General features: G+C 40.1%; 1 protein-coding gene across 1 annotated transcript in view; it reads left to right on the forward strand.

Annotated features, from left to right (window-relative positions):
- LOC308676249 (cell division cycle protein 27 homolog) overlaps positions 1-23,966 on the forward strand; it is a gene marked incomplete at both ends in the record, with an annotated part of 185,951 nt that overhangs the window by 69,854 nt on the left and 92,131 nt on the right. The window contains 2 exon segments of the mRNA XM_081342064.1: positions 937-1,091; positions 1,202-1,407. Coding sequence (XP_081198190.1) covers positions 937-1,091; positions 1,202-1,407 — 361 coding nt within the window.

Raw genomic sequence — 23,966 nt, forward strand, 5'->3', positions numbered from 1 at the left:
AGATGCCAAGCTATCCCTTTCAAAGTTTATTTTCAGTACTGAAGATAGTCACAGGAGCTAAATGTCTTGTTGTCTTAGAATCTCATTGTATCCTGTTTCAGAGAGATGTAAATAAGATATATGTAAAAGAAAGAAAGAAGATCTATAATCTGGACATAAACACAACTGTAATATATTCTATAAAACAGATGACAACATTTTAGAGACCAAGAACCCATTTTGTATGCTGCACTAAGAATAAGAGAAGGGGAGGAGGTGTGATCGTGGGCATGGGCTGGAAACAAAAGTAAAACTTTTTTAAAAAATAACAGAGAAAACAGAGTGGAAAAAAAGAGGTACAATCCTCCTCTTTCCCCCTCCCAACCTTAAACTCAATCTGCTCTAGAGTGCACTGCTGGTTTTACCTCTGCCTTATCTTAATTCTAATTGCATTTTATTTTTTTCTGTTAGCTTAATTTTATTATAATTTAGCTTTCTCTTCATGTTATATTGCTGATAGCATATGATTTAGGCTATTGTTGGCTATATTATTTGTTAGCTAGCTATTGTTTAAATGGGCAGAAAGCAAATCCTGCAACTAAATATATAAATACCACTGATCAGACATCCGAGATTGTGTTAAAAATGTGTCACCTGTGATTGTATTGGATAGGTATGCCAAAAGTTAAGCAATCTGGTGCCCTCAAAACGTTTTGTGTTGTGGTTCTCATCTGCCAGAATGCATAAGAGTGGGGAGTTAATATAGTCCAAAAAATCTGATGGGTACAATAGTGCTTACTCCTGTTTTAAAGTATTGATTGTTAATAATGCTGTATAGGAATAAAATTCAAATATATATTCTGTGCTATGGAGTTAAATAAGATCAGTCTAAAACATTTCCTTTTTCTTTTTTTCTGTCTTCCCCTGCCCCCCAAATCCCTTTCATCTTCATTATAGGTGAGAAGCCAGACCCTGACCAAACATTAAAGTTAACTTCTATACATAACTTCAGCAGCTGCTTGCCTAACACATGCACAACAGTGGTGTCTAATCACAGCATAATTCACAGACAGCCAGAAATAGTTCTTATGGAAACACCACAAGACACACTTGTATGTTTATACCAACCATATTTAATTACCACCAACTGTATAGTTTATACTGTACATGCTCTTTAGAAAAAATATGTAATATGTTTTTAAGAAATAGTTTTCTATTTCAGGAATTAAACAGACTCAACCTGGAGTCCTCAAACTCTAAATATTCCTCCAACACAGATTCCTCCATCTCCTATATTGACTCATCTGTAATTTCACCAGATGCTGTATCTCTTGGAACTGTCTTCTTAACAAAACAGGCTCAAATCAAACCAAAAACTGGTCAGAGTCTTCTAGGTGGACCAGCTGCTTTGAGTCCTTTAACACCAAGGTAAGGAATTTGAAAATTGTTCCTCCATTCTCTCCTAGGAATCATTGTTAGAAGAACAATAGAGACTTGGAGGACTGTATACTCCAATAAATATAGAGTGACATATTCTTTTATAATAGAGAACTTGCTTCATGAGATGCATAAATGCATGTGCAAGTATGTCAGGGGGTGTACTAATATTTTAGATCAGTGGCCTCCAATCTTTTGGGCACCAGGGACTGGTTCCCTGGAGAGAGGTTTTTCCACAGACCAGAGTGGGCATGGTTTCATGTGCTGCCTGCATCCCGCAGATGGGGCTTCACTTGTTTGGGTGGCCCAGTTTCTGGCCGGTCCACGGATCAGGGGTTGGGGACCCCTGTTTTAGATTATGCAAGAGATTCAGTAGGTTTCTATGTGTGTAAAATTAAAATGTGCACAAGAATAGTATCCATTTACAATAGGAGTAAATTGATCAAATGATCCTACATTTGATATGTACATCTCTTACTCAGAAAGGGTGATAAATATATGGATCAAATTAAGACCTGAATGAATAGGAACAAATTTACTAATAAAATAACTTCCTCTTGTAGTTTCCTTTTGAGTCTTGGGAGCTGAAGCAATAGAATATTTAGAGAGTTGTGAAATATATTTCAGTTGCTTTCTAAACATTGTCATTTTAAAGTCAGTTTTGTTAAGGTCATTGTTCTGCCTTCTGCATAGGAGAAACAGATCATTGTCTGCAAATAACCTTTATGAATGTGTTCATAGATTTGCTAATATGGTCTCTAGTACACAAAAATACATGCCACAATAACATTGTGACCAAATTCAAAATTACCCAGGTGTAGCCCCCCCTTCAAGTGTTCACTTGAGTTTGCCTAAACCTTTTAACTAAAACCTAATTTTGTGGATATATTGTAAAAATTATAGCATATTCTAAGCCACGGGTCGGCAACCCGCGGCTCCGGAGCCGCATGCAGCTCTTTGAGCTGTCTCCTGCGGCTCCCAGCCGCCCAGTGCGCGCGCACCTGTTCGAACGGGCAGTGGTGCGCGCGCACCTCTCCAAATGGAGAGTGGCACCGCCCAAACCTTTGGAGAGGTGCGCGCGTACCTCCGCGCGAACGGGCAGCGGCGCCGCTCTTTGAGAAAGCTGCCGCGGCCCGTCTGCAAAGCTGCCGAAAGCGGCAGTTTTGCAGACGGGCCGCGGCAGCTTTCCCAAGAAGCGGTGCCGCTGCCCATTCCGAGAGGTGCGCGCGCACCTCTCCGAACGACCGTAGGTGCGCGCGCACCTCCCCAAACCTTTGGAGAGGTGCGCGCGTACCTCCGCGCGAACGGGCAGCGGCGCCGCTTCTTGGGAAAGCTGCCGCGGCCCGTCTGCAAAGCTGCCGCCTCCGCTCCCTTCCTTCGCCCGGCCTGCTTTTCCAACCTCACTTCCCTCCCTGCCAAAGCTCCTCCTTTTCTACTCAAACTGATTTTCGGGGTTCCTCGGCTTACACCCCTTGGCGAGAGACCCCAAACACCCCTTTCTCGCCGCTCCTCCCTCCCTGCCCGCAGAGGCTCTTGCCCTCCCCTGGCTCGTTCAACGGGGGGAATAGGTCGGGTACCCCTTTCCCCCCGAGAACGACACGTGTAAATCTCAAAACGACCCCGGCAAGCTTCGCGCAAAGCCGCCAGGCAGACCCGCGAGCTGGGGCTCAGAGCCAGCAGCTGGAGGGGAAGAAAAAGACGGAGCCGTCTGAGGAGTCTCTTCTTCGGCTATCTTGCTCTGCCCGTCTCCCGCTTGAAAGAACCTCCTCAGCGGATCGGTGCGGTGAAGAGGCCGGGCTTCCTTCGGGGGGGCCTTTCATTCCTGTACAAGGGGGAAGGGGAACTCTCTGTGCTTTTGTGTGTGCGTGTGTGTGTGTGTGTGTGTGTGTGTGTGTGTGTGTATGTAAAGCACGAGAGAGGGAGGAAGGGGGGGGAAAGCGAGATCTCAAGCCCCGATGTTTCCTGCCTTCCACTGCCGGCAGCCGCCCCGCATTCTTAGCATTCCTAGGCTATGACTCTGAGGTCGTCGTCGCCGTCTCCGCTGAGCAGCGCCGCTTGGAAGAGAAAGGGAGCAGGACAGGCACGCTCGCCCCAGCGGAGTGGCCGGCCCTCGTTTTAGTAGCGAGACAGTAATCGCTCCCCTCCGCCCCCCCAATGCTCCCAGTTCTCCCGTTCGCCCGCCGCCCCGCTTTCCTTCCTGAATTTTGTGCTTCCTTACCCAACTCCAAACTTTCTCTAGTGCCCCTGTGCTTTAGGAGGGGGAACCAAAGGCGGAGCCGTTTCTCTCTCTCTCTCTCCCCCCCCACCTTTGCCTCTCCCCCACCCAACCAGTATCCCGCTTCTCCTTCCTCGGCAGCTTTGCAGACAGGCCGTCGCCGTCGCGCAACCGGGAACCGGTTCCATCACACATAAAAAAATGGCAACCGCGCGCGTCCGCAAGAAAAAACTGTTTTGCGCATGCGCAAAACGTTTTTTGCGCATGCGCGTGCATGGACACACGCACACGGCTCCCACTTTTTTTTATGTGTGATGGAACCGGTTCCCAGTGGCTCTTTTCCTTTTTCAGGTTGCCGACCCCTGTTCTAAGCCTTCAAATTTGTTTTCAAAACCACAGCTGAATTGAACACATAGCCCATTCCTGATTCCCCCATGATTTCTTTATTTCAGCAACCTAATTTAGGTGGGAAAATATATTGGTTGTTGCTGTGGTTAAATGTGGAAATCAGAAACCCTTGCTGACCAGCTTCGTAATCACCCAGAGTCTACTTGTAGATTTTCCTCACAGTTAATTTACTTTATATGAGTGTTTTGAAGATAAATGACAATTGAGCTATTAGTTTATCTGAATTCTATTCTTAAACTGAAGAGCTGGTATAATTTTCATTTATTACATTTCATTTATTTAAAATGAGTTATGTTATATCCTTTTCATTTTTTTTCTTCTGTTCAATTGTGTCTGAGTCTCAGACTGCCTAGAAGCGTCTCTGCAGTTCTTTTGGCAAGGTTTTTCAGAAGTGGTTTGCCACTGCCTCTTTCCTAGGGCTGAGAGAAAGTGACTAGTCCAAGGTCATCCAGCTGGCTTTGTGCCTAAGGCAGGACTAGAAGTCATGGACTCTTGGCTTCTAGCCTGATGCCTTAACCACTACACCAATCTGGCTCTCATCCTTTTCATTATCATTGTTGTATTCCTACAAAGTATTCAATAGCTTGAAATAATCAATCCAAATATGGAAAATGTATGTTTCCCTTTTGATATTGACAAACAAAAAATAGAGCTAATTCCTATAACAGAATTGAGGGCTGACCCCCGAGTCCACCAGAAGGGAAAGGAACAATTGTGATGAATCTAATTTTCAGGCACGAAAAGGGCAGAGACAAGACAAATATAATTACTGTTTACAAACTAACCAAATAACCCTGCAGTTTTCCAACAACAGAGTGAACAGAGGGCGATGGGACTATAAAACAACTATTATCTGATCTTTGAGTCAGCTGTTTCACTGTGAATGTCCTTTGATAGACTTACTACAGGCCGAACAGCTGCCAGCCAGAAAGGACTGCAGGTGAATTTTGCTGACCTTTAAGCAGTCTACAGTGTCTAGCATGCTTCTTAAAATGAAGCATTTTCTTTTTTTTATAAGAGTTTTTATTAAAAAAAATTAGGGTTAGGAAGAGGATATGACCAGGGTAAGGATCAGGATTTGGAATGGGGTTAGGATCGGGATTAGGGTAGGAACGGGGTTGGGAACAACATTGGGGTTGCCCCCCAATAACATTTTCAAGCTTTAGCAAACAGATTATTGTCCGGGTACATATGTTCAATTAAGACTAATTAATATAACAGTAAATAGCTATAATATATATGCTAAACGATAATCATATACGGTATCAATTAGTCAATACATATCATTCTCCTTACTAATATATATTCAAAATAACATATCACATTCATTTCTCACTAGTTCGTTTTCCTAACCATTGGTAAAATTTATCCCATGTTTTAAAATAAATTGAATCCTTTCTCTTTAATCTCTAAAGTTAATCTGTCCATTTCTGCACATTCTAAAATTTTCTTGATTAAAATCTCCTCAGTTGGTAGTTTTTCATTTTTCGAGTATTGGGCAAATGCTATTCTCGCTGCTGTCAATACATGCAATATTAGATACTCATTCTCCTTCTCATACTTAGCTCCTAATATTCCTAACAAAAACAGTTCTCGTTTAAATTCAACCTGTATTTTAGTCATCTTTTCCAACCATGTATGTATCTTAAGCCAGAACTTTTTCACTTTAGGGCATACCCACCAGATATGGTAGTAGGTACCTGGCCTTTGTTTACATTTCCAGCAATTATTTGAAGTATTTTTAAACATTTTAGCTAATCTTACTGGTGTCATATGCCATCTATAAAACATTTTATACAAATTTTCTTTATATGAAGCTGCTTTAGTCAATTTAATATTTCTATCCCATAATTTTTGCCAGTCTTCCAAATCTATAGAATGTCCAAAGTTTTTTGCCCATGTTATCATTGTATCTTTTACTTGTTCTTCTTCCATCTTCAAGTTTAGCAGAAATCTGTAAAGTTTCTTAATCAGGTTTTCATCTGTTTTTAATAATATTTGATCAAATTCTGTCTGTTCTTGATAAAATCCCATTGTGTTTGCATCTTTTCTATATTTTGTTTGAATTTGTAAATATGGCCACCATGCTAAGTCAATACCTTGTCGATGCAAGTCTTGTCTGTCTTTCAATTTTCCTTCCTTATCTAGAATATCTTTGTAGGTAACGACTTTGTCATAGTTAATTAAATTTGGGTAAGCACAGGGACTTAGGAGAGATGGCAGTCTCTCCAAACAGCCCAGGAGAAGCCTCCCAGAAACCAACGGAAGAAAAGATTGGCCAATGCCCTGTCCAGTCATAGCTGAAACAACGGAAGCCATAAGCAATTAAATTAAGTGAATTGAAAACAGCATGTTTGAATCTGGGTAAGAATACTGATTTTCTCTATCCTACCTACTTTCCTGAAGAAGAAAATCCCCAAAATAAGAGATCTCCGAAGAAGGAAAGGGGGAGGGGGACTCCGTTCCTTCTCTTTCATTTTGGCGGCGGAATTTACTCTTTAGAGAAACAAAACACTGGAAAGACATGAAAAACGAGCAAATACTGACTTCTGCTGGTGGATGAGGATCTTTTTTCTTTCCTTTTTTTTCCTTTGGAACTCTTAAGCTTTTAGGAACGCACCTGTCTAAACAATAACACAGCTGAAGCAATGAATACTTTACAAAAAGAAACATGTGACGAGCGACAATTTCAAAGGACAATGACTTTAAACTACATAGAAATTCAGAATAACTTTGAAAGTATGAATCAACTTATTTTCAACTTAATTTCACTCCAAGAAATTTCTCAGGAAAATATAGTAGAGATGATTGAACAAAATTCTGAAAATAGAGACAAGGAACCTTATAAAACGCTCATTTCACAAAAGGAAACATATGATAAGCAGCAAAATTTCCAAAGGACAATGACCTTAAACTACAAGGAAATGCAGAAAAACCTTGAGAGCATGAATCAACTTATCTTTTTATTTAAAAAGTTTTACAATACATTTTGACTTTAATCCCCCCCTCCCCCACCCCTATCCCTCTCCCCCACTCCCTCCTCCCCCCCCCCCCGACTTCCCAGAGCTAAATACAGGGCATAAAATCAAAAAACAAACATAAACACCCCTATGTTATCAACAATAAACTATAAATTCTATCTCTCTCTAGCTCATATAAAATGAGTACAAACAATATTAATATTACAAATAAAGTAGAAAAGAAAAAGAGGAAAACAGAAAAAGATCTTTACTCAAAATAAATTTTCTTAATCCCAGTCCTTATTCATATTAATTTCAAAAAAAAGAAAAAGAAAAAAAAACTTTCACCTGCTATTTGCATTCTCCCACCTTTCTCTAATTTCCAAACAAATTCTCAGTTACGCACCAAAAGCGCTTATCTCTGTTAATCTTAATAATCTCCAACCAAACTAAACTATAATCAAAAATAGTTCTTGCATATATCACGCCAAATGTCTCACAGTTCCAAATCATCCTTAAGTTCAAATAAAAGTTCAAATAAAAAGAGTATATATATAAAAAAAAAAATTTAGGCAATCTCTAAGACAACTTGTTGTTAATTAGGAGCTTACATACCCACTCTTAGTTCAACACATACTTTAAGTCCATAACCCTAATATACTTTTCTAGCAAGCAAATAACATCAATCTTAAATTGTGTAAAATATTAAAAAAGAGAAAAAAAAACTTTCTTTCTCCTCTATAATAATTTTACTCCATTGACATTCTAATCTAAAAATTTAATCAGCAATCTTAACGCCCCAAAACTTTTGGAGCACCTCTGTCATGACCCCCAAAACTTCTTTAGACTGCTCTCCTCCTACATCTTCACTGTAAGCACACTTTGAAGATTCCATAACTTTCTGCTGGTCTTGCTCTTGCTCTCGTCTCGCTCTTCTTAGGGCGGCACGAGTCATCTTCTGGCCTCCTGCAGCAACCGATGAGACTGTGGCTTGATCCCCTCCAACACCATTGTCCTCTGTCTGTCTATCTGCAACATCTTGAAACTTTCCCACACCGTATCCTTTTGCAGCTTCCAAAAATGATAGGGGGGTTGCTTTTAACACATTACTATAAAAATCACGTGCCTGAGCCACAGTAACCAAACGATGTCTTTTACCTTCGTGCGTCACCACCAACCCAACTGGAATCTCCCATCTGAACTTAATATCACGTTTCTTAGGTTCCTGTACTAGAAATTCAAAATCTTTCCTTCTCCTTAGGATCTTCGGAGGGATCTCTTTTAAAACCAAAACTTCTTGCTCAGCCACTACCAAATTAGTATCATAAGCAGCTTGAATGACTTCATCTCTAATTACTCTCTTTGTAAAATAGACCACCACATCTCTGGGTAACTTCCTCTGTCTTGCAATCCATGAATTTACACGAAAAACTTTGTCCATATTTCCCTCAATTTCAGATGCTGACTGGCCCAGTACCCCTTCCAGAGCCTCAGAAATCAGCTGCTTTAAATCTTCTTTACCATTCTCCTTTAAACCCCTAATTCTAATAGCATACTGCATCTGATTATACTGAACAAGGCTCAATTCTTCGTCCATTTTATCCCTTATATTTTCATTTTCTAATACCTTTGCTTCTAATATAGAGTTCTTTTGACTGAGATCCTCCACTTTTATATCCAGCTGTAGCACACATTCAGCTACGGATTCAACCTTAGACAAGATGTCCACCCTCATTGCTCTCAGCTTTTCTTCCATCTTCTTCTCCAATTTCTCCATTTTCTCCTCCAATTTCTCCTCCAGCTTTTTCAACTTTTCATCCATCATATCAGACATCAGTTGTGCATGCTTTCCAAGAGCGTCTTGTAAATCCTTAAGCGTCAATACCGGGGGAGATGCAGGAGGAAGCAAAGCTTGCAGTGAGGTCTCTTGCACCAGGGAAGACCCCGCATTCCGAAGAGCTTTAGAAGTTTTAGCCGCCATCTTCCCCCACTTTCACTTATTACGCACTTTCACTTTAAAGCTATAAAATCCATTGAGCTAGAGAGTAAAAATAAAGAGTCCACTTCACCTTGACCTCCTGTACCGCTCTGCCTGCATCTTGATAATCAAAAGTATTTCCTTTTGGCAGGGGTGGTTGCTAACGCCTGGCTCTGCTCCAAGAATCCCAGAGCAGAGGCGCTGCGCAGCTCGGAGCAACCCAGGCTTCGGGGGGGCTCATCCTTCAGCCGCCCAAGCTCTCAGCTCAGGCGGCCCCGGAGAGCTCAACCCCTACCTGGGGCCTCACCTCCTCCTCTTCTCCCGAGGAGGGGGCTTCAAATCCATCTAAACAGCTGATCGGCGCTGTTTACGATGGAAAAACACAGCTGCGGAGCGGGCAGCCCGAAAACGGCTGTCTTTCGACGTCGCGTCGCCACCGGAAGTCGAATCAACTTATCTTCAACTTAATTTCACTTCAAGAACTTTCTCAGGAAAACATAGCAGAGATGATTAAATATAACTCTGAGAATAAAGACTTGAAGATGGAATTATATAAAATAAAAAACTATGATTTAATTCAAATGGGAAATATTTTAATACGTCTGAACAATTTTGAAGATAAGGAAAAGAATGAGAAAAAATTCCTTTTAGGGCAACAAATGATACAGCAAAATATATTGATTATGAAAGACAATGACCAGATCAAAATAAAATTCCAGGAAAGAGATGAAATTTATCAGAAAGAATACTTCAAAAAGAGACATTTGTTTGAATATGGCTAAGAAATGGAAAAATTTTGAAATATATTACTTTTAGAGGGAAATTTTTTCTTTTTTCTCTTCCTTTTAATTAATATAATTGTCTTTTTTTTCTTTTCTTGTTCTATTCTTCTAAGATGAAATGATTGAAACAAAAGTAAAATATAAAAAATGTGTTTTGAATGAGTTTTAAAGGATTAGATGATTAGAACCATTGAAGGGAATGCTTAAAGTTTAAAGAAATTGAGGGAATAAATATATATTAAATTAGGAGAAATATATATCTTCATATGTTATTTTTTGTAGTTTAGTATTTTTGTCTTTTTTCTCTTTTTTCTTCTTTTTTTGTTTCTCTTCCTCTTTTCTCTCTACTTATATAGTTGAATGTTGAAATGATTGTTATTTCTAAGAACATTTAGAATTTGGAGGGAGAAATAAGCTGTTCATTTTTGTTGTTGTTTCTTTTAACTTTTTTACTTATTGATTGGGAAATATAAAAGCATGAGAGGGTTTGTATGGAAAAAAACAGAATGAAATTCACCAATGTAAATATAGTTAAGTGTTAAAAAAGATTGTCACTTGTAAAAATATTTAGAATTTGGGGGGGAGAAATAAGCTGAAATAAATATGGTGACAGGATTCATGATAAGGCAACTAAAACAATACACAGGACTACTGAAACTATATATTTAACTGTTGTTAAGAAAAAAACCTGTCTTAATCTAATGTTTTGCAAAGAAGATACGTTGGGGAAAGGGGAAATTAAATGAAATTAACATATGGAATATAGATTATAGAAATTAATTGTTAAGGACTGTCTTATAAATGTTACCCAGACAACATTCTGTTTTATAATGCTTTATGTTATGTTAAAAAAATTCCAATAAAATATCTACAAAAATAAATAAATTTGGGTAAGCAAAAGCTTCCATTGTTGAAAGCCACTCAGGTAGTTTAATATAGATTTTCTGCTTTATTTTTTCCTGTTCTAAAAGAAGTACATTCCTTATAAAGTGATTTTGAAAGTATCTATGTATTTTACTTTTCGCGTACCATAGAAAGGCATGCCAACCAATTTGTAGGTCATGCCCCTCTAGGTACAATAGTCTTTTTATTTCTCAACGTAATCCATTCTTTAAGGCTTAAGCCATGGTAAAATGGCTGCTTGATAATATAGTTTCCAGTCTGGGAGTCCAAATCCTTCACTATTTTTAGCTTCTTGTAACATTTTCACTTTAATTCGTGCTTTCTTCCCTTGCCAGATAAATCTAAATATTGTTGCATTTAGGTCATCAAAGAAAACCTTTCCCAGTTTTACAGGGATCGTTTGAAATAGGAAGAGTATTTTCGGTAAAATATTTGTTTTAACTGTAGCTATTCTTCCTAAAAGCAACATTTGAAGATTTTTTTCCACTTTTCCAAGTCCAGTTTTATTTGTTTCAACAATCTTTCATAGTTACCTTCTTTTAATGTTATACATCTTGCTGTTAGGTGAATTCCTAGATACTTAACTTTTTTAGTTATTTGTAGGTTTGTCTTTTTTGTAAGTTGAGTTTTCTGTTTGTCTGTTAGGTTTTTTTTTGTTAATACTTTAGTCTTATCTCTATTTATTTTCAAACCTGCCAGTTCTCTAAACTTTTCTATTTTCTCCAACAGTTTAGTAACTGTTTCAAGTGGCTCCTCCAAAATAAAAACCAAGTCATCCGCAAAGGCTTGTAATTTATATTTTTGTTCTTTTATCTCCAATCCTTTAATTTTATGTCTTGTCGGAACTTCCGGTGGTAACGCCGCGCCAATGGTGGCTTTTTTCGGCTGCCCGTCCTGAGGTTTCGTCAGAACCGCGGAAACAGTAAAAATCAGCTGTCCTGCAGCATATAAACCTCCCCCTTGGGAGAAGAAGGGGAGGTGAGCTTTCCTTGGGTAGAGGTAGAGCTCCCCTAGACCCCCAGAAATATCTGGGGGTCGGAGGGTGAGAGCTCCCTCGGAGCCCAAGGCTTTCTCCGAATCCAGGACGCCTTTGCTCCGAGCTGATGGGACGAAGCTAGACGCCGCATCCACATCTGCTGATTATAGCGATCTGTGATTGATTTGAAAGCAGACAGAGCTGATCAGGAGGAGTTAAATTTGCAAGTATTTGGAACTTTAACTCGGGGAGTATTAATCTTCTCCATACCCTAATTTGATTTTGAAAGGGAAAAGATGGCGCCGGAATGTTTTTCTTTTGTTTTTTGAAAGAACAAAGCGTGAAGAAAGAGATATATTTTGTAACAAAAAATTGAATAACATATTGGATTTTTGTGTATTTGAGAGTTTTTAAAGATTTTTTCTGGGACTTTATTTATCTTGAAGTGCAGAGGGAAAGTGAAAGCGATAAGGGAAAGTGAATTTTAACAAGCGGGAAAATGGCTTCAAGACAGCAGGGAATTCCTGTTGTTCCTAAAAGTTCAATTTCCTCTCCTGTAATACAGCCTGCAGTGCAATCCACATCGAAGCCCAAATCTCCTCCACCTTCTCCCCCACCACCTGCATTTACACTTAAGGATTTGCAGGATGCTTTGAAGCTTCAAGCTCAACAAACAGCTCAACAAATAAAGGAGGAGATGGCTGATCTTTTTGAGAGTAAAAATAGAAGATGAGAGAAGACATATTGCTCGCACTCCAAGGGCTGGCCACACACATTGACCGTTTAGATGATCGTGTGGATGAGGTTGTGGAAAACAGTGCAAAATTAGAAAGTAGAATTGCCACAGTTGAAAATAAAATTGATAGAACAGAGGATGAGGTGACTATCTCACAATATAGAGACATGGAATTTGCCTTGAGAATAAGAGGATTGAAAGAGAACCCACGTGAAGACTTGAAGGAGGAGATAGCAAAAGATATAGCTCCCATTTTGGGATGTGATCCTGAGGAATTATCAAGACAGGTGGATAAAATATTTAGGGTTAACTCTTGGATTGTGAGGCAGAAAAATTTACCTAGAGATGTGGTGATTTATTTTTCTAAGAGGTCATTCCGAAATGCAATTATCCAGGCCTTTTATCAACAGAGATTTCAAATTGCAGGTCAGGATATTATAATTTTAAAAGAAATACCTCCAAAAATTTTGAGAAAGAGAAAAGATTTTGGTTTCCTGTCTGAGGAGCTTAAAAATCGACAGATTCAGTTCAGATGGGAGATACCTATCGGAATGGTGGTGAATTATGCAGGGACACAATATCGACTTAACACGATTTCAAAGGCAAAAGATTTTTATATTCATGTCCTGAAAGCAGGTTCACCACCATCTCCATGACTTGGGAGAAAAGAAGAAAAGTTGGAAGATAAACAGCAAACTGAAGGTGCAATGTCATTGGTTGCTGGAGAGGCACAGCAGGCTGAGTCTACTGAACAGATTTTGGTGTTAAAGGATGATCCAAGGGAGCAGAGAATGACACGGGCTGCGTATAAACGTAAAGAAAAGGAGCAATTGAAACAGAAGATAGATTCTGGTTCTACAATACAAGGTCCTGTTACTACTGAGGCAGTGGGAGGAGCAAGACTGAAGAGACCAACTGAGGATCTTCAGGCATTGTTCTATAGGCTTCAGGTCGCAAAGAATGGCGACAAAGTTCCTGACTTGGAATGTTAATGGCCTGAATTCACCACAAAAAAGAAAGAAAGTATTTCATTACCTGAAGCAACATAAAAATGATATTGTTTGCTTACAAGAAACTCATATTTGTGCGAAAGATCAAAGGTATTTGATTAATTCCCAACTGGGATTACATTTTATTGCATCTGCTCCAGATAAAAAGAGTGGAGTGGTTATCTACTCAAGAAAAGACTTACCAGTTAGATTAATTGAGACTAATATACAAGGAAGATATGTTATTATTGAGCTACTGTTACAAGGCAAGAAAGTTCTTATTATTGGAAAATAAAGCAGAATGATTATAGGTTAAGAGCATTTGCGGATGACTTGGTTGTTACACTATCTCAACCGACTCAATCGGTTACAGATTTAATGGAAATTATAACTCAATATGGGAAAGTTTCTGGTTTTAAGATAAATAATTATAAGAGTAAAATATTATCTAAAATATGACTGAATGAAAAAGAAAAGTTAGTAAAACTAACGGGTTTTGAAATAGTGAAAAAGGTTGAATATTTGGGAGTATATATTTCAGCTTCAAATGTGAAATTATATAAGAACAACTATGAGATATTATGGCAAAAAGTACAAAAGGAGTTAGATAGTTGGAAAAAATTACAATTATCTCTGTTGGGGAGAATTGCAGCTGTTAAAATGAATGTTCTACCAAAGTTTCTTTTTTTGTTTCAAATGATACCTATATTGAAAAAGGATGCCAATTTGGATGAGTGGCAGAAGGGTATTAATAAATTTATTTGGGCAGGGAAAAGACCGAGAGTTAAATTTAAGATTTTACAAGATGTACGGGAAAGAGGAGGACTTAAAGTGCCTAATTTGAAATTATATTATGATGCGGTTGTTTTATCAGTGGTTAGTGACTGGCTTAATTTAACAAATTAAAGATTACTTTACCTTGAGGGATGGGACTTATTATATGGGTGGCATGCATATTTAGTTTATGATAAAAAAAAAGTGGATAAGGCATTTAAATCTCACATTTTAAGAGGCGCCTTATTGTGCGTATGGAAAAAATATTATTATAAGTTAAATTATAAAATACCAATTTGGGGGATTCCCGGGCATGCGATAGAGGGTGTATCTGTAGGTGTGAGTTTGGATATGACTTCATATAAGGAGTTACTTAGATGGATAGGGAATGGTTGGCAATTAAAATCATTAGGTGAGTTAAAACAAGAAAATATCATACAGTCTTGGTTTCAATATACTCAATTGCAAACGAGGGGGAAGATAGATCAGAAAATTGGTATTACATTAACTGATGAAAATTTGGTAAAACAAATTAAAGATCAAAACCGAGCGCATATAAAGAGAATATATAATGCTTTAATAGAATTGGATTCTGAAACAGAATTAGTTAAAGATTGTATGATAAAGTGGGCTCAAAATATTCAAGAACCAATTTCATTGGATACATGGGAGGTAATTTGGGTTAGAAATGTGAAATTTACCCAGGCTCAAAATTTAAGAGAAAACTTTTATAAAAGTTTTTTATAAAATGTTTTATAAAAACATTTGGATCCCAAAAAATTGTCCTGCATGTATCCTAACTTACAGCCCAAATGTTGGAGATGTGGTAGTTTGGATGCTACCTATTATCATATATGGTGGACTTGTAGAAATGTTAAAGCTTTTTGGATTAAAATTTGGTGGAATATTCAAAAGATTTTTAAGAGAAAGATAAAATTTTCTCCACAATTGTTTTTATTGGGTATTGTTATAGATTGTGATACCAAAGAAACAAATTTGATGTTGAATTTGATAACAGCAGCAAGGCTCTTGGTAGGTCAATATTGGAAGAAAGATAGTTTGCCTACTATAGAAGATTGGTCACTTAAGGTGTCAAATTTGGCAGAAATGGCTAGGATTTCTGCTTATTTGAAAGATCATTCACAAGAAAGATACATTTCGGTCTGGAGAAGATGGATAGATTATATTCAGAACAAATACGGGACTAAAAAGTTTCATCTAGCTTATGAATGAATTATAGAATGATATTATTAATATTAGTTTGTTTTTATGGTATTTTTTATTAGTTTTTATTATATTTTATTATTATTTTTATTTTTATTATTAGTATTGTTTAATACCAGGTGGTTCTGCCCCAGGCACCTAATGGATCCAGAACAGTTCCAGACGGCGCTTGGGTCTATACCTATCTCCCTCACTCACAGCCCGGCCGATGCCTTGGTGGAGGCTTGGGAGAGGGCCGCCACCGAGGCACTTGTACCCTTGCGACCCCTGACCCGGCGCAGATCCCGATGGGCTCCATGGTTTTCTGTGGAGCTACGGGAGATGAAGCGTCGGAGACGGAGACTGAAGAGCTGTTGGAGATCCAGCAGGTCTGAATCTGACCGATTGCGAATAAGATCTTTTACTAGGTCTTATCTCGCGGCGATGAGGATGGTGAAGTCTAATTACTTCGCCGCCCTCATCGCGTCTGCAGATAATCGCCCGGCCACCCTGTTTAGGGTAACTCGCTCCCTCCTTTTTCAGGAGGTGAGGGAGGACCCCTTGCAGGGGCGGGCTGAGGAGTTTAGCCAGCATCTGGTGGACAAAATCGCTTAGATTCGGACCGGTTTGGTCTCTGACTGGGCAGAGTCTGATGGGGAGGAATCGAGCGGTCTTGAGAGTAGTACTATCTGGACTGAGTTTGATCCTGTGACTCCCGAGGAGGTGGACAGGATTATGGGGAGGCTGAGCTCTACCACCTGTTTATTGGACCCGTGCCCCTCCTGGCTGGTTTATTCAGCTCGGGAGGAGACACGTGGCTGGTTCTAGGCAGTAATATCTGCTTCTTTGAGTGAGGGTGTCTTTCCCGCCGCCTTGAAGGAGGCGGTGGTGACACGCCTTCTCAAGAAGCCTGCCCTGGATCCAGCTATTTTGAATAACTATCGTCCGGTCTCCAACCTTCGCTTTTTAGCGAAGATTGTTCAGAATGTGGTGGCGCACCAGCTTCCTCTGTTCCTGGAGGAAACTGATTATCTTGACCCGTACCAATCGAGTTTCAGGCCCGGGTACAGCACGGAGACGACATTGGTCGCACTGGTGAATGATCTCTGGCGGGCTCGGGACAGGGGTTGCTCCTCTGTCCTAGTCCTATTAGACCTCTCAGCAGCTTTTGATACCATCGACCGTGGTATCCTGCTGCAACATCTCAGGGGGTTGGGAGTGGGGGGCACTGTTTTACGGTGGTTCTCCTACCTCCTGGGCCGTTCACAGTCGGTGTTGACGGGAGGGCAGAGGTCCGCCCCGAGGTCTCTCGTTTGTGGAGTTCCTCAGGGGTCGGTCCTCTCTCCCCTCCTGTTCAATATCTATATGAAGCCGCTGGGAGAGCTCATTCGTGGTTTTGGGGTGGGGTATCATCAGTACGCCGATGATACCCAACTTTTTCTTTCCACCCCAAACCAACTCAGTGATGCCCTCGACGTGATGTCCCGTTGCCTGGAGGCGGTTCGGGTTTGGATGGGGAGAAACAGGCTCCGACTCAATCCTGCCAAGACTGAGTGGCTGTGCGTACAGGCATCTCGAGTGAACCATTCTATTCCATCTTTAATGATGGGGGGTGAGGTGTTACCCCCCCCCCGTCAATAGGGCTCGCAACTTGGGTGTCCTCCTGGATTCGCGGCTTAGTTTTGAAGATCATATAGGAGCCGTGACCAGGGGGGGGCCTTTGCCCAGGTTCGCCTGGTGTGCCAGTTGCGGCCCTATCTGGACGGAGATGCCTTCCGCACAGTCACTCATGCGCTCGTGACCTCCCAGTTAGACTATTGCAACGCTCTCTACATGGGGCTGCCCTTGAGGACCACTCGGAGGCTTCAGCTGGTGCAGAATGCAGCCGCGCGAGTTGTGATGGGGGCTTCCTGATACTCCCATGTATCACCTCTGCTCCGCGAGCTGCATTGGCTTCCGGTTGCCCTCCGGGTGAGATTCAAGGTGCTGGTGATGACCTATAAAGCCCTAAATGGCGTGGGTCCTGGATATCTGAGGGAACACCTGCTGCCGGCATGAAGTTCCCTTCGTCCTGTGCGCTCCCACAGGGAGGGCCTTCTCAGGGTGCTGCCGGCAAAAGACTGCCGGTGGGTAACACCCAGGGGGAGGGCCTTCTCTGTGGGTGCGCCTGTCCTTTGGAACCAGTTACCTGTAGAGCTCAGGACTGCCCCTGATCTTCGTTCGTTCCGCCGGGACCAGAAGACCTGGCTCTTTGAGCTTTCCGGCCAGGACTGAGAATTTTAATTTTAACTTATTATAATTGGGTTTTAATTGGAGCTAAAGGCGTTTTATATTTTACTCAAGGATAATTTAATTATTTTAATTGTTATTAACTTTTTGTATTTGTAGTGTTATTTTAATTACCTTGTGAACCGCCCTGAGTCCCATGGGAGAAGGGCGGTATATAAGTTCAATAAATAATAATAATAATAATAATAATAATAATAATAATAATAATAATAATAATAATAATAATAATAATAATAATAATAATATGGATATTATTTTGTTTTTATGTTATTATTATTTTTACTTTTATCTTGTTTGTGTTTATGTTAAAGGGGAGTTAAAGTGCGTTAGGAACCTGGTTACATATATAGTTGGTTAATGTTATTTAGATTTTAATTGTTATTTTTGTAACCCTGTATTCAGTTCTGGGAAGTGGGGGAGGGGGAGGGGGTGGTTTGGGGATTGGGGTTTGTATTGTAACTTTTATAAAACTTTTTAATAAAAAAAATTATGTCTTGTCTAATATTTCTGGTCAATACTTCCAATGTTAATATAAATAGCAGTGGGGATAATGGACACCCCTGCCTTGTACCTTTTTTTTATATCAAAGTTTTCTGTATAGTCTCTGTTTAGGATTATTCTAGCTGTTTGTTTATGGTAGATTGCTTGAATTGCATTTATAAAGTTTTTCCCAAGTCCATTTCCATCAACTGCTGTAACATAACTTGCCAGTTTAAGTTGTCAAAAGCTTTTTGTGCATCAAGAAATATTAATGCCATCTGTTTCCCTGGATGATTTTCATAGTACTCTAAGACATCCAAAATCATTCTTAAGTTGTTTTTTATCTGTCTTTTAGGTAAAAAGCCATTTTGATCTGTGTGTATGAATTCAGTCAAGAATTTCTTAATTCTTTCTGCCATTATCAAAGCAAAAATTTTATAGTCCACATTTAATAATGATATTGGTCTATAGTTTTTTATGTGTCAGATCAGTATCTTCTTTAGGTATCAAAGTGATGTTAGCTTCAGCCCATGACTTTGGTATTTTAGTCTCCAAAAGGATTTCATTGCACAGTTCTTTCAACCTCGGACCTAGTACATCTTGTAATGCTACGTAAAATTCTGCAGAAAGTCCATCTGGCCCAAGAGTCTTATCTTTCTTTTGTCTTTTTATGGCTTCAGTAATCTCCATCACTGATATTTTCCCATTTAATATATACTGCTCAAAAAAAAATAAAGGGAACACAAGATAAGAGATCCTACTATTAAATACAGTACATTGTGTTGTTTAAGTGTTCCCTTTATTTTTTTGAGCAGTATATTTCTGATATTCTCCGGGATTTTTGGCAAGTTTGATTCTTTTAAGTACAACTGTATTTTCTCTTTGGGAACTTCCTCTGCCTTATAGAGTGCCTCATAGTAGTCTTTAATGATTTTTCTCATTGCAACATTGTGGAACTGTAATTCTTCTTTTGAGTCTTGTAGCTTATTTATCATTCTTTTTTCTTTTTCTTTCTTCAGTCTATATGCTAACCATCTCCCCGGCTTATTGGCATTTTCAAAAAAGTTCTGTTTAGACTGTTTAATCTGTTGTGCCATTATGTCCATCTCAGCCAGGTTTAATTTATGCTTTATTATCTCCATTTGTTTCTTGAGGATTTTCTTTTGTGGGTCTATTTGTAATTCTAATTCCAATTTTTCAAGTTCTTCTCTCAGCTTCAACTGTAATTGTTTTTTTTTCCTTATTCTTTTTAGAGGTGTAAGTTATGGCCAACACCAGTCTAAAATATGCTTTAGCCGTATCCCATACATTTTGGAGTGATGGTTCTTCTTTCTTCTTTGTTTTTTTAAAAAAATCCATTTCCTTTGTTGCTAGTTGTAAAAATTCTTTTTCTTTCAATATAGATTTATTCAGAGACTATCTCAATTTTTTCTTAGTTCCTTTCCAAGTCATTTTTATTGAAGCCTTTTCTGAGCTCCTTCTCAGTTCTCACTGTACAGGTCTTTTGCTCAGAGAGCTATCCCACTTCTGAATTGCTTTTCCCAAGAGGACTCTATCACTTTGAAACCTGAGTATAGCAGTTCGAACCCAGTTAATTCTGGTGATGTTTTTCCTGCAAGACCCATGAGAAAGAAGAGCTCCAATCAACAAACATTGTTCACTGGGGATGAAACTCTAGTGTTAATCTAGCTTCTGCTAACTTAAAGGTAAAGGTTCCCCCGCACATGCGTGCTAGTCATTTCCAACTCTAGGGGCCGGTGCTCATCTCCGTTTCAAAGCCGAAGAACCAGCGCTTTTCCGAGGACGTCTCCATGGTCATGTGACCAGCATGACTAGACTCCAAAGGCGCACGGAACGCTGTTACCTTCCCACCGTAGTGGTCCCTATTTTTCTACTTGCATTTTTACATGCTTTTGAACTGCTAGGTTGGCAGAAGCTGGGACGAGTAACAGGCGCTCACTCTGCTATGAAGCACTCGGGATTCAACCTGCCAAACTGCCGACCTTCTGATCAACAAGATCAGCGTCCTAACCCACTGAGCCACTGCGTCCCTCTTCTGCTAACTTGCAGCCCAACAAACTGCTGCCATAACTAGAGACTCCCAAGTGCAAAGACCCCAAAGGAAAAGACCACTCTCTGTCTTCTTTGAACTTAGATGGGCTTCCAACATTTGCCTATAGCATGGTTCCCCAATTGCATCCCCAAGAAAATGTCTGTAAATCCCTATGGGGACTAGATGGGGATGTTAAAGTTCTGATTTGTAAAGGTGATGAACCCTTGCTTCACAATCTCCCAGAGTCAAAAGCTTGGCTTCAATGCTCATGCCACCTCTGGGGCTATCTTTTCCGACACTGATGTTGTCCTCCCCAATTCTCAGTTTTTAATACCCCCTGCTGGGAAAGGGGCACTGGCCTCATTGTGATGATACTTGTTTCTACTTTGTGTTTGAGTAGTGTTTGCATACTCTCACCTTGAGTGGGAGCTGAATGAAGGGTTTGGGGTGAGTGGTCCTCCCCCGCAATGCTTAATAACCTGGCATGCATTACTGAGACCTGACGCACCCCAGAAGTGGGGGTTCCCCTCTCAGAGATGCGTGCAGCCAGGTTTCAGGTTTGGCACCAGGCAAGACCCCAAGGCAGGGCAGTAGTTATCAGAGTGTCTTTATTGGCTTTCAGGGGCTTTCAAATCTCTGGTGGTGGGACCCTGTTCCTGAAGTTGGGCTCATGGGATCAGATCAGATTGTTGATAGTATAGCAGCCTCCCTGCTGTGTAGCAACCTACCTGCCTGAGCTGGTGGAGGCTGCCTTGGGGCTGGCGGTGGAATTCCCCAGACTTATGGTTCTGGGGGACTTCAATCTGCCATCCCTGGGTGCAGCCTTGGAAGCAGCCCAGGAGTTCATGGCCACCATGGCGGCCATGGGCCTATCTCAGATTATAACTGGCCTGACTCGGGAGAGTGGTCACATGCCAGACTCGATTTTATTATTGGAGCAATGGCACCATGACCTGGTGGGGGATGTAAGATTATCCCCCTTGTCATGGTCAGATCACGCTCAGGTGTCCGTGAGGCTTTCATACGCTGCCTCATATACAGGGAGGCTAGACCCATTCCGATGGTCCACCTTCGGCAACTGATGGGTTCGAGAGGGAACTCAGGGATATCCTGGAGGTGTTGCTGCATGATGTCAATGCTGCTAACATCAGATGTTCTTGCTTTGACAACATATGGAGATGCAGCCTTTTTCTTTCCTATGCTTTACTTTTAGAATTAGATGATACTGGGGAAGGAGGAGGAATGTGATGGGAGTTAGTTAGACATAAAAATATTGTAATAGTGTGTGAAAGCAGGCGCTTTTGAAATAAGAGATAAGAAATGGGTTGGAGAACAGGAGGAAAAACCTGCATTTCAAATTATTTGGAGAATGTTATTTATGACTGTTTATTAGAGGAGGGAATTGTGTTTGATACTATGTGCTAAGGGGAGGAGAATTCAGATTTTGGCTTCGACCATGTACGTACCGATGCCATGGTACTTGAATAAAGATTCTTTAAGGTAAACAATCCCCTTCATGGATTACTGCCTTGTCGTGGTGAAGGGGCTTGCGTAATTCAATGAAGCTATGAGCTATGCCATGCAGGGCCACCCAAGACGGAAAGGTCATAGCAGAGAGTTCTGACAAAACGTGATCCACTGGAGAAGTAAATGGCAACCCACTCCAGTATCTTTCCCATGAAAACCCTATGGACAGTACCAAAAGGCAAAACAATATGACGCTGGAAGATGAGCCCCTCAGGTTGGAAGGCATCCAATATACTACTGGGGAAGAGCAGAGGGCTAGTACTAGTAGCGCCAGAAAGAATGAAGCGACTGGGCCAAAGCCGAAAGGACACTCAGCTGTGGATGTGTCTGGTGCTGAAAGGAAAGTCCGATGCTGTAAAGATTTTTTCTACATAGGAACATGGAATGTAAGATCCATGAATCAAGGAAAGCTGGACGTGGTCAAACAAGCGATGACGAGACTGAACATTGACATCTTAGGTATCAGCGAACTAAAATGGACAGGAATGGGTGAATTTAATTCAGATGACCATCAGTTATACTACTGTGGGCAAGAATCCCTCAGAAGAAATGGAGTAGCCTTCATAGTCAATAAAAGAGTAGGAAAAGCAATACTGGGATACAATCCTCAAAATGCCAGAATGATCTCAGTTCGAATCTAAGGCAAACCATTCAATATCACAGTAGTCCAAGTCTATGCCCCAACCACCGGTGCTGAAGAGGATGAAATTGACCGGTTCTGTGAAGCCCTACAGCACCTTATAGAACTAACACCAAAAAATGATGTCCTTATCATCATGGGGGATTGGAATGCTAAAGTAGGAAGCCAAAAGATAACTGGAATAACAGGCAAGTTTGGCCTTGGAGTACAAAATGAAGCAGGGCACAGGCTGATTGAATTTTGTCAAGAGACTACAATGGTGATAGCAAACACTCTTTTCCAATAACCGAAGAGACGGCTGTACACATGGACATCACCAGACGGTCAACACAGAAATCAGATTGACTATATGCTCTGCAGCCAAAGATGGAGAAGCTCTATACAGTCAGTAAAAACAAGACCAGGAGCTGACTGTGGCTCAGACCATGAGCTTCTCATTGCAAAGTTTAGGCTTAAACTGAAGAAAGTAGGGAAAAGCACTAGGCCACTCAGGTATGAATTAAATCATATCCCTGTTGAATATACAGTAGAGGTGACAAATTTTAAGGAATTAGATCTGATAGACAGAGTGCCTAAAGAACTATGGACAGAGGTTTGCAACATTGTAGAACAGGTAGCAACCAAAATCATCCCAAAGAAAAAGAAATGCAAGAAAGCAAAATGGCTGTTTGAGGAAGCTTTGCAAATAGCTGAGGAAAGGAGGGAAGCGAAAGGCAAGGGAGAAAAAGAAAGATATGCCCAATTGAATGCAGAATTCCATAGAATAGCTAGAAGAGATAAGAACAGGGCTTTTTTTCTCATAGAACACTCAGAACGGCGTTCTGGCACCTTTTTTTGAAAAAAAAACAACAGCTCCCTTATTGGCTTTCCTAAGCCTATTGCAGGTCTAGGCAATCTTGGCTCTTTTTTATGACTCGTGGACTTCAACTCCCAGAAATCCTGAGCCAGCCATGCTGAGGGGAAAGGGAGAGGTTTCCAAGCTGAGCCATGCTAGATCAGGAATACTGGGAGTTGAAGTCCTTGAGTCATAAAAGAGCCAAGGTTGCCTACCCTGCACTAGAGGAGGACATTAAAATTATTTACAGGATTACTTCTTTAGGAACTAAACTTTTAGAATCTAAGCAGCTAATTCAAAAAAGCCAACAGGAAAGAACCTCACATTTTTCATCTGCTTCTGTCTTTTGGAAGGTAAAATTAGATAACAAAATAATCTATTTCCTATGTTAACAATGAAATCAAAGGTAACAGGAAAGAAATGAGAAACATTTTTCTCAATGTAATATGTCTAATTTAGCTGATTCTAGAAAAAGAATAGTATCTTTTGTACACTCTTGAAAACTATTTTGAATCTATAACCATCTAATACAACTAAACCACTTTAAATTAAACAATTCTTAAGAATGAAATATTCTTAATTTGGACTTTACTTTTACTGTTTGGACTGTTGTGTGTTTTGAAAAATAGATTATTTAGAATCTAGTTATGTTGCACTTCAGTCTTTAAATAATTAACCTAGTATATACATAACAATATATGATGTTTTCCCTGGTGAGCTTAACATCAGTAACAACATTTATTAAAAAGGCTAAAATAATTTCTGGTGGTATTATCTGTATATTAAAATTTTGGACAAGCAG

Source organism: Vipera berus (assembly GCF_964194415.1).
Source record: "Vipera berus genome assembly, chromosome: W".
NCBI classification, from domain to species: domain Eukaryota; kingdom Metazoa; phylum Chordata; class Lepidosauria; order Squamata; family Viperidae; genus Vipera; species Vipera berus.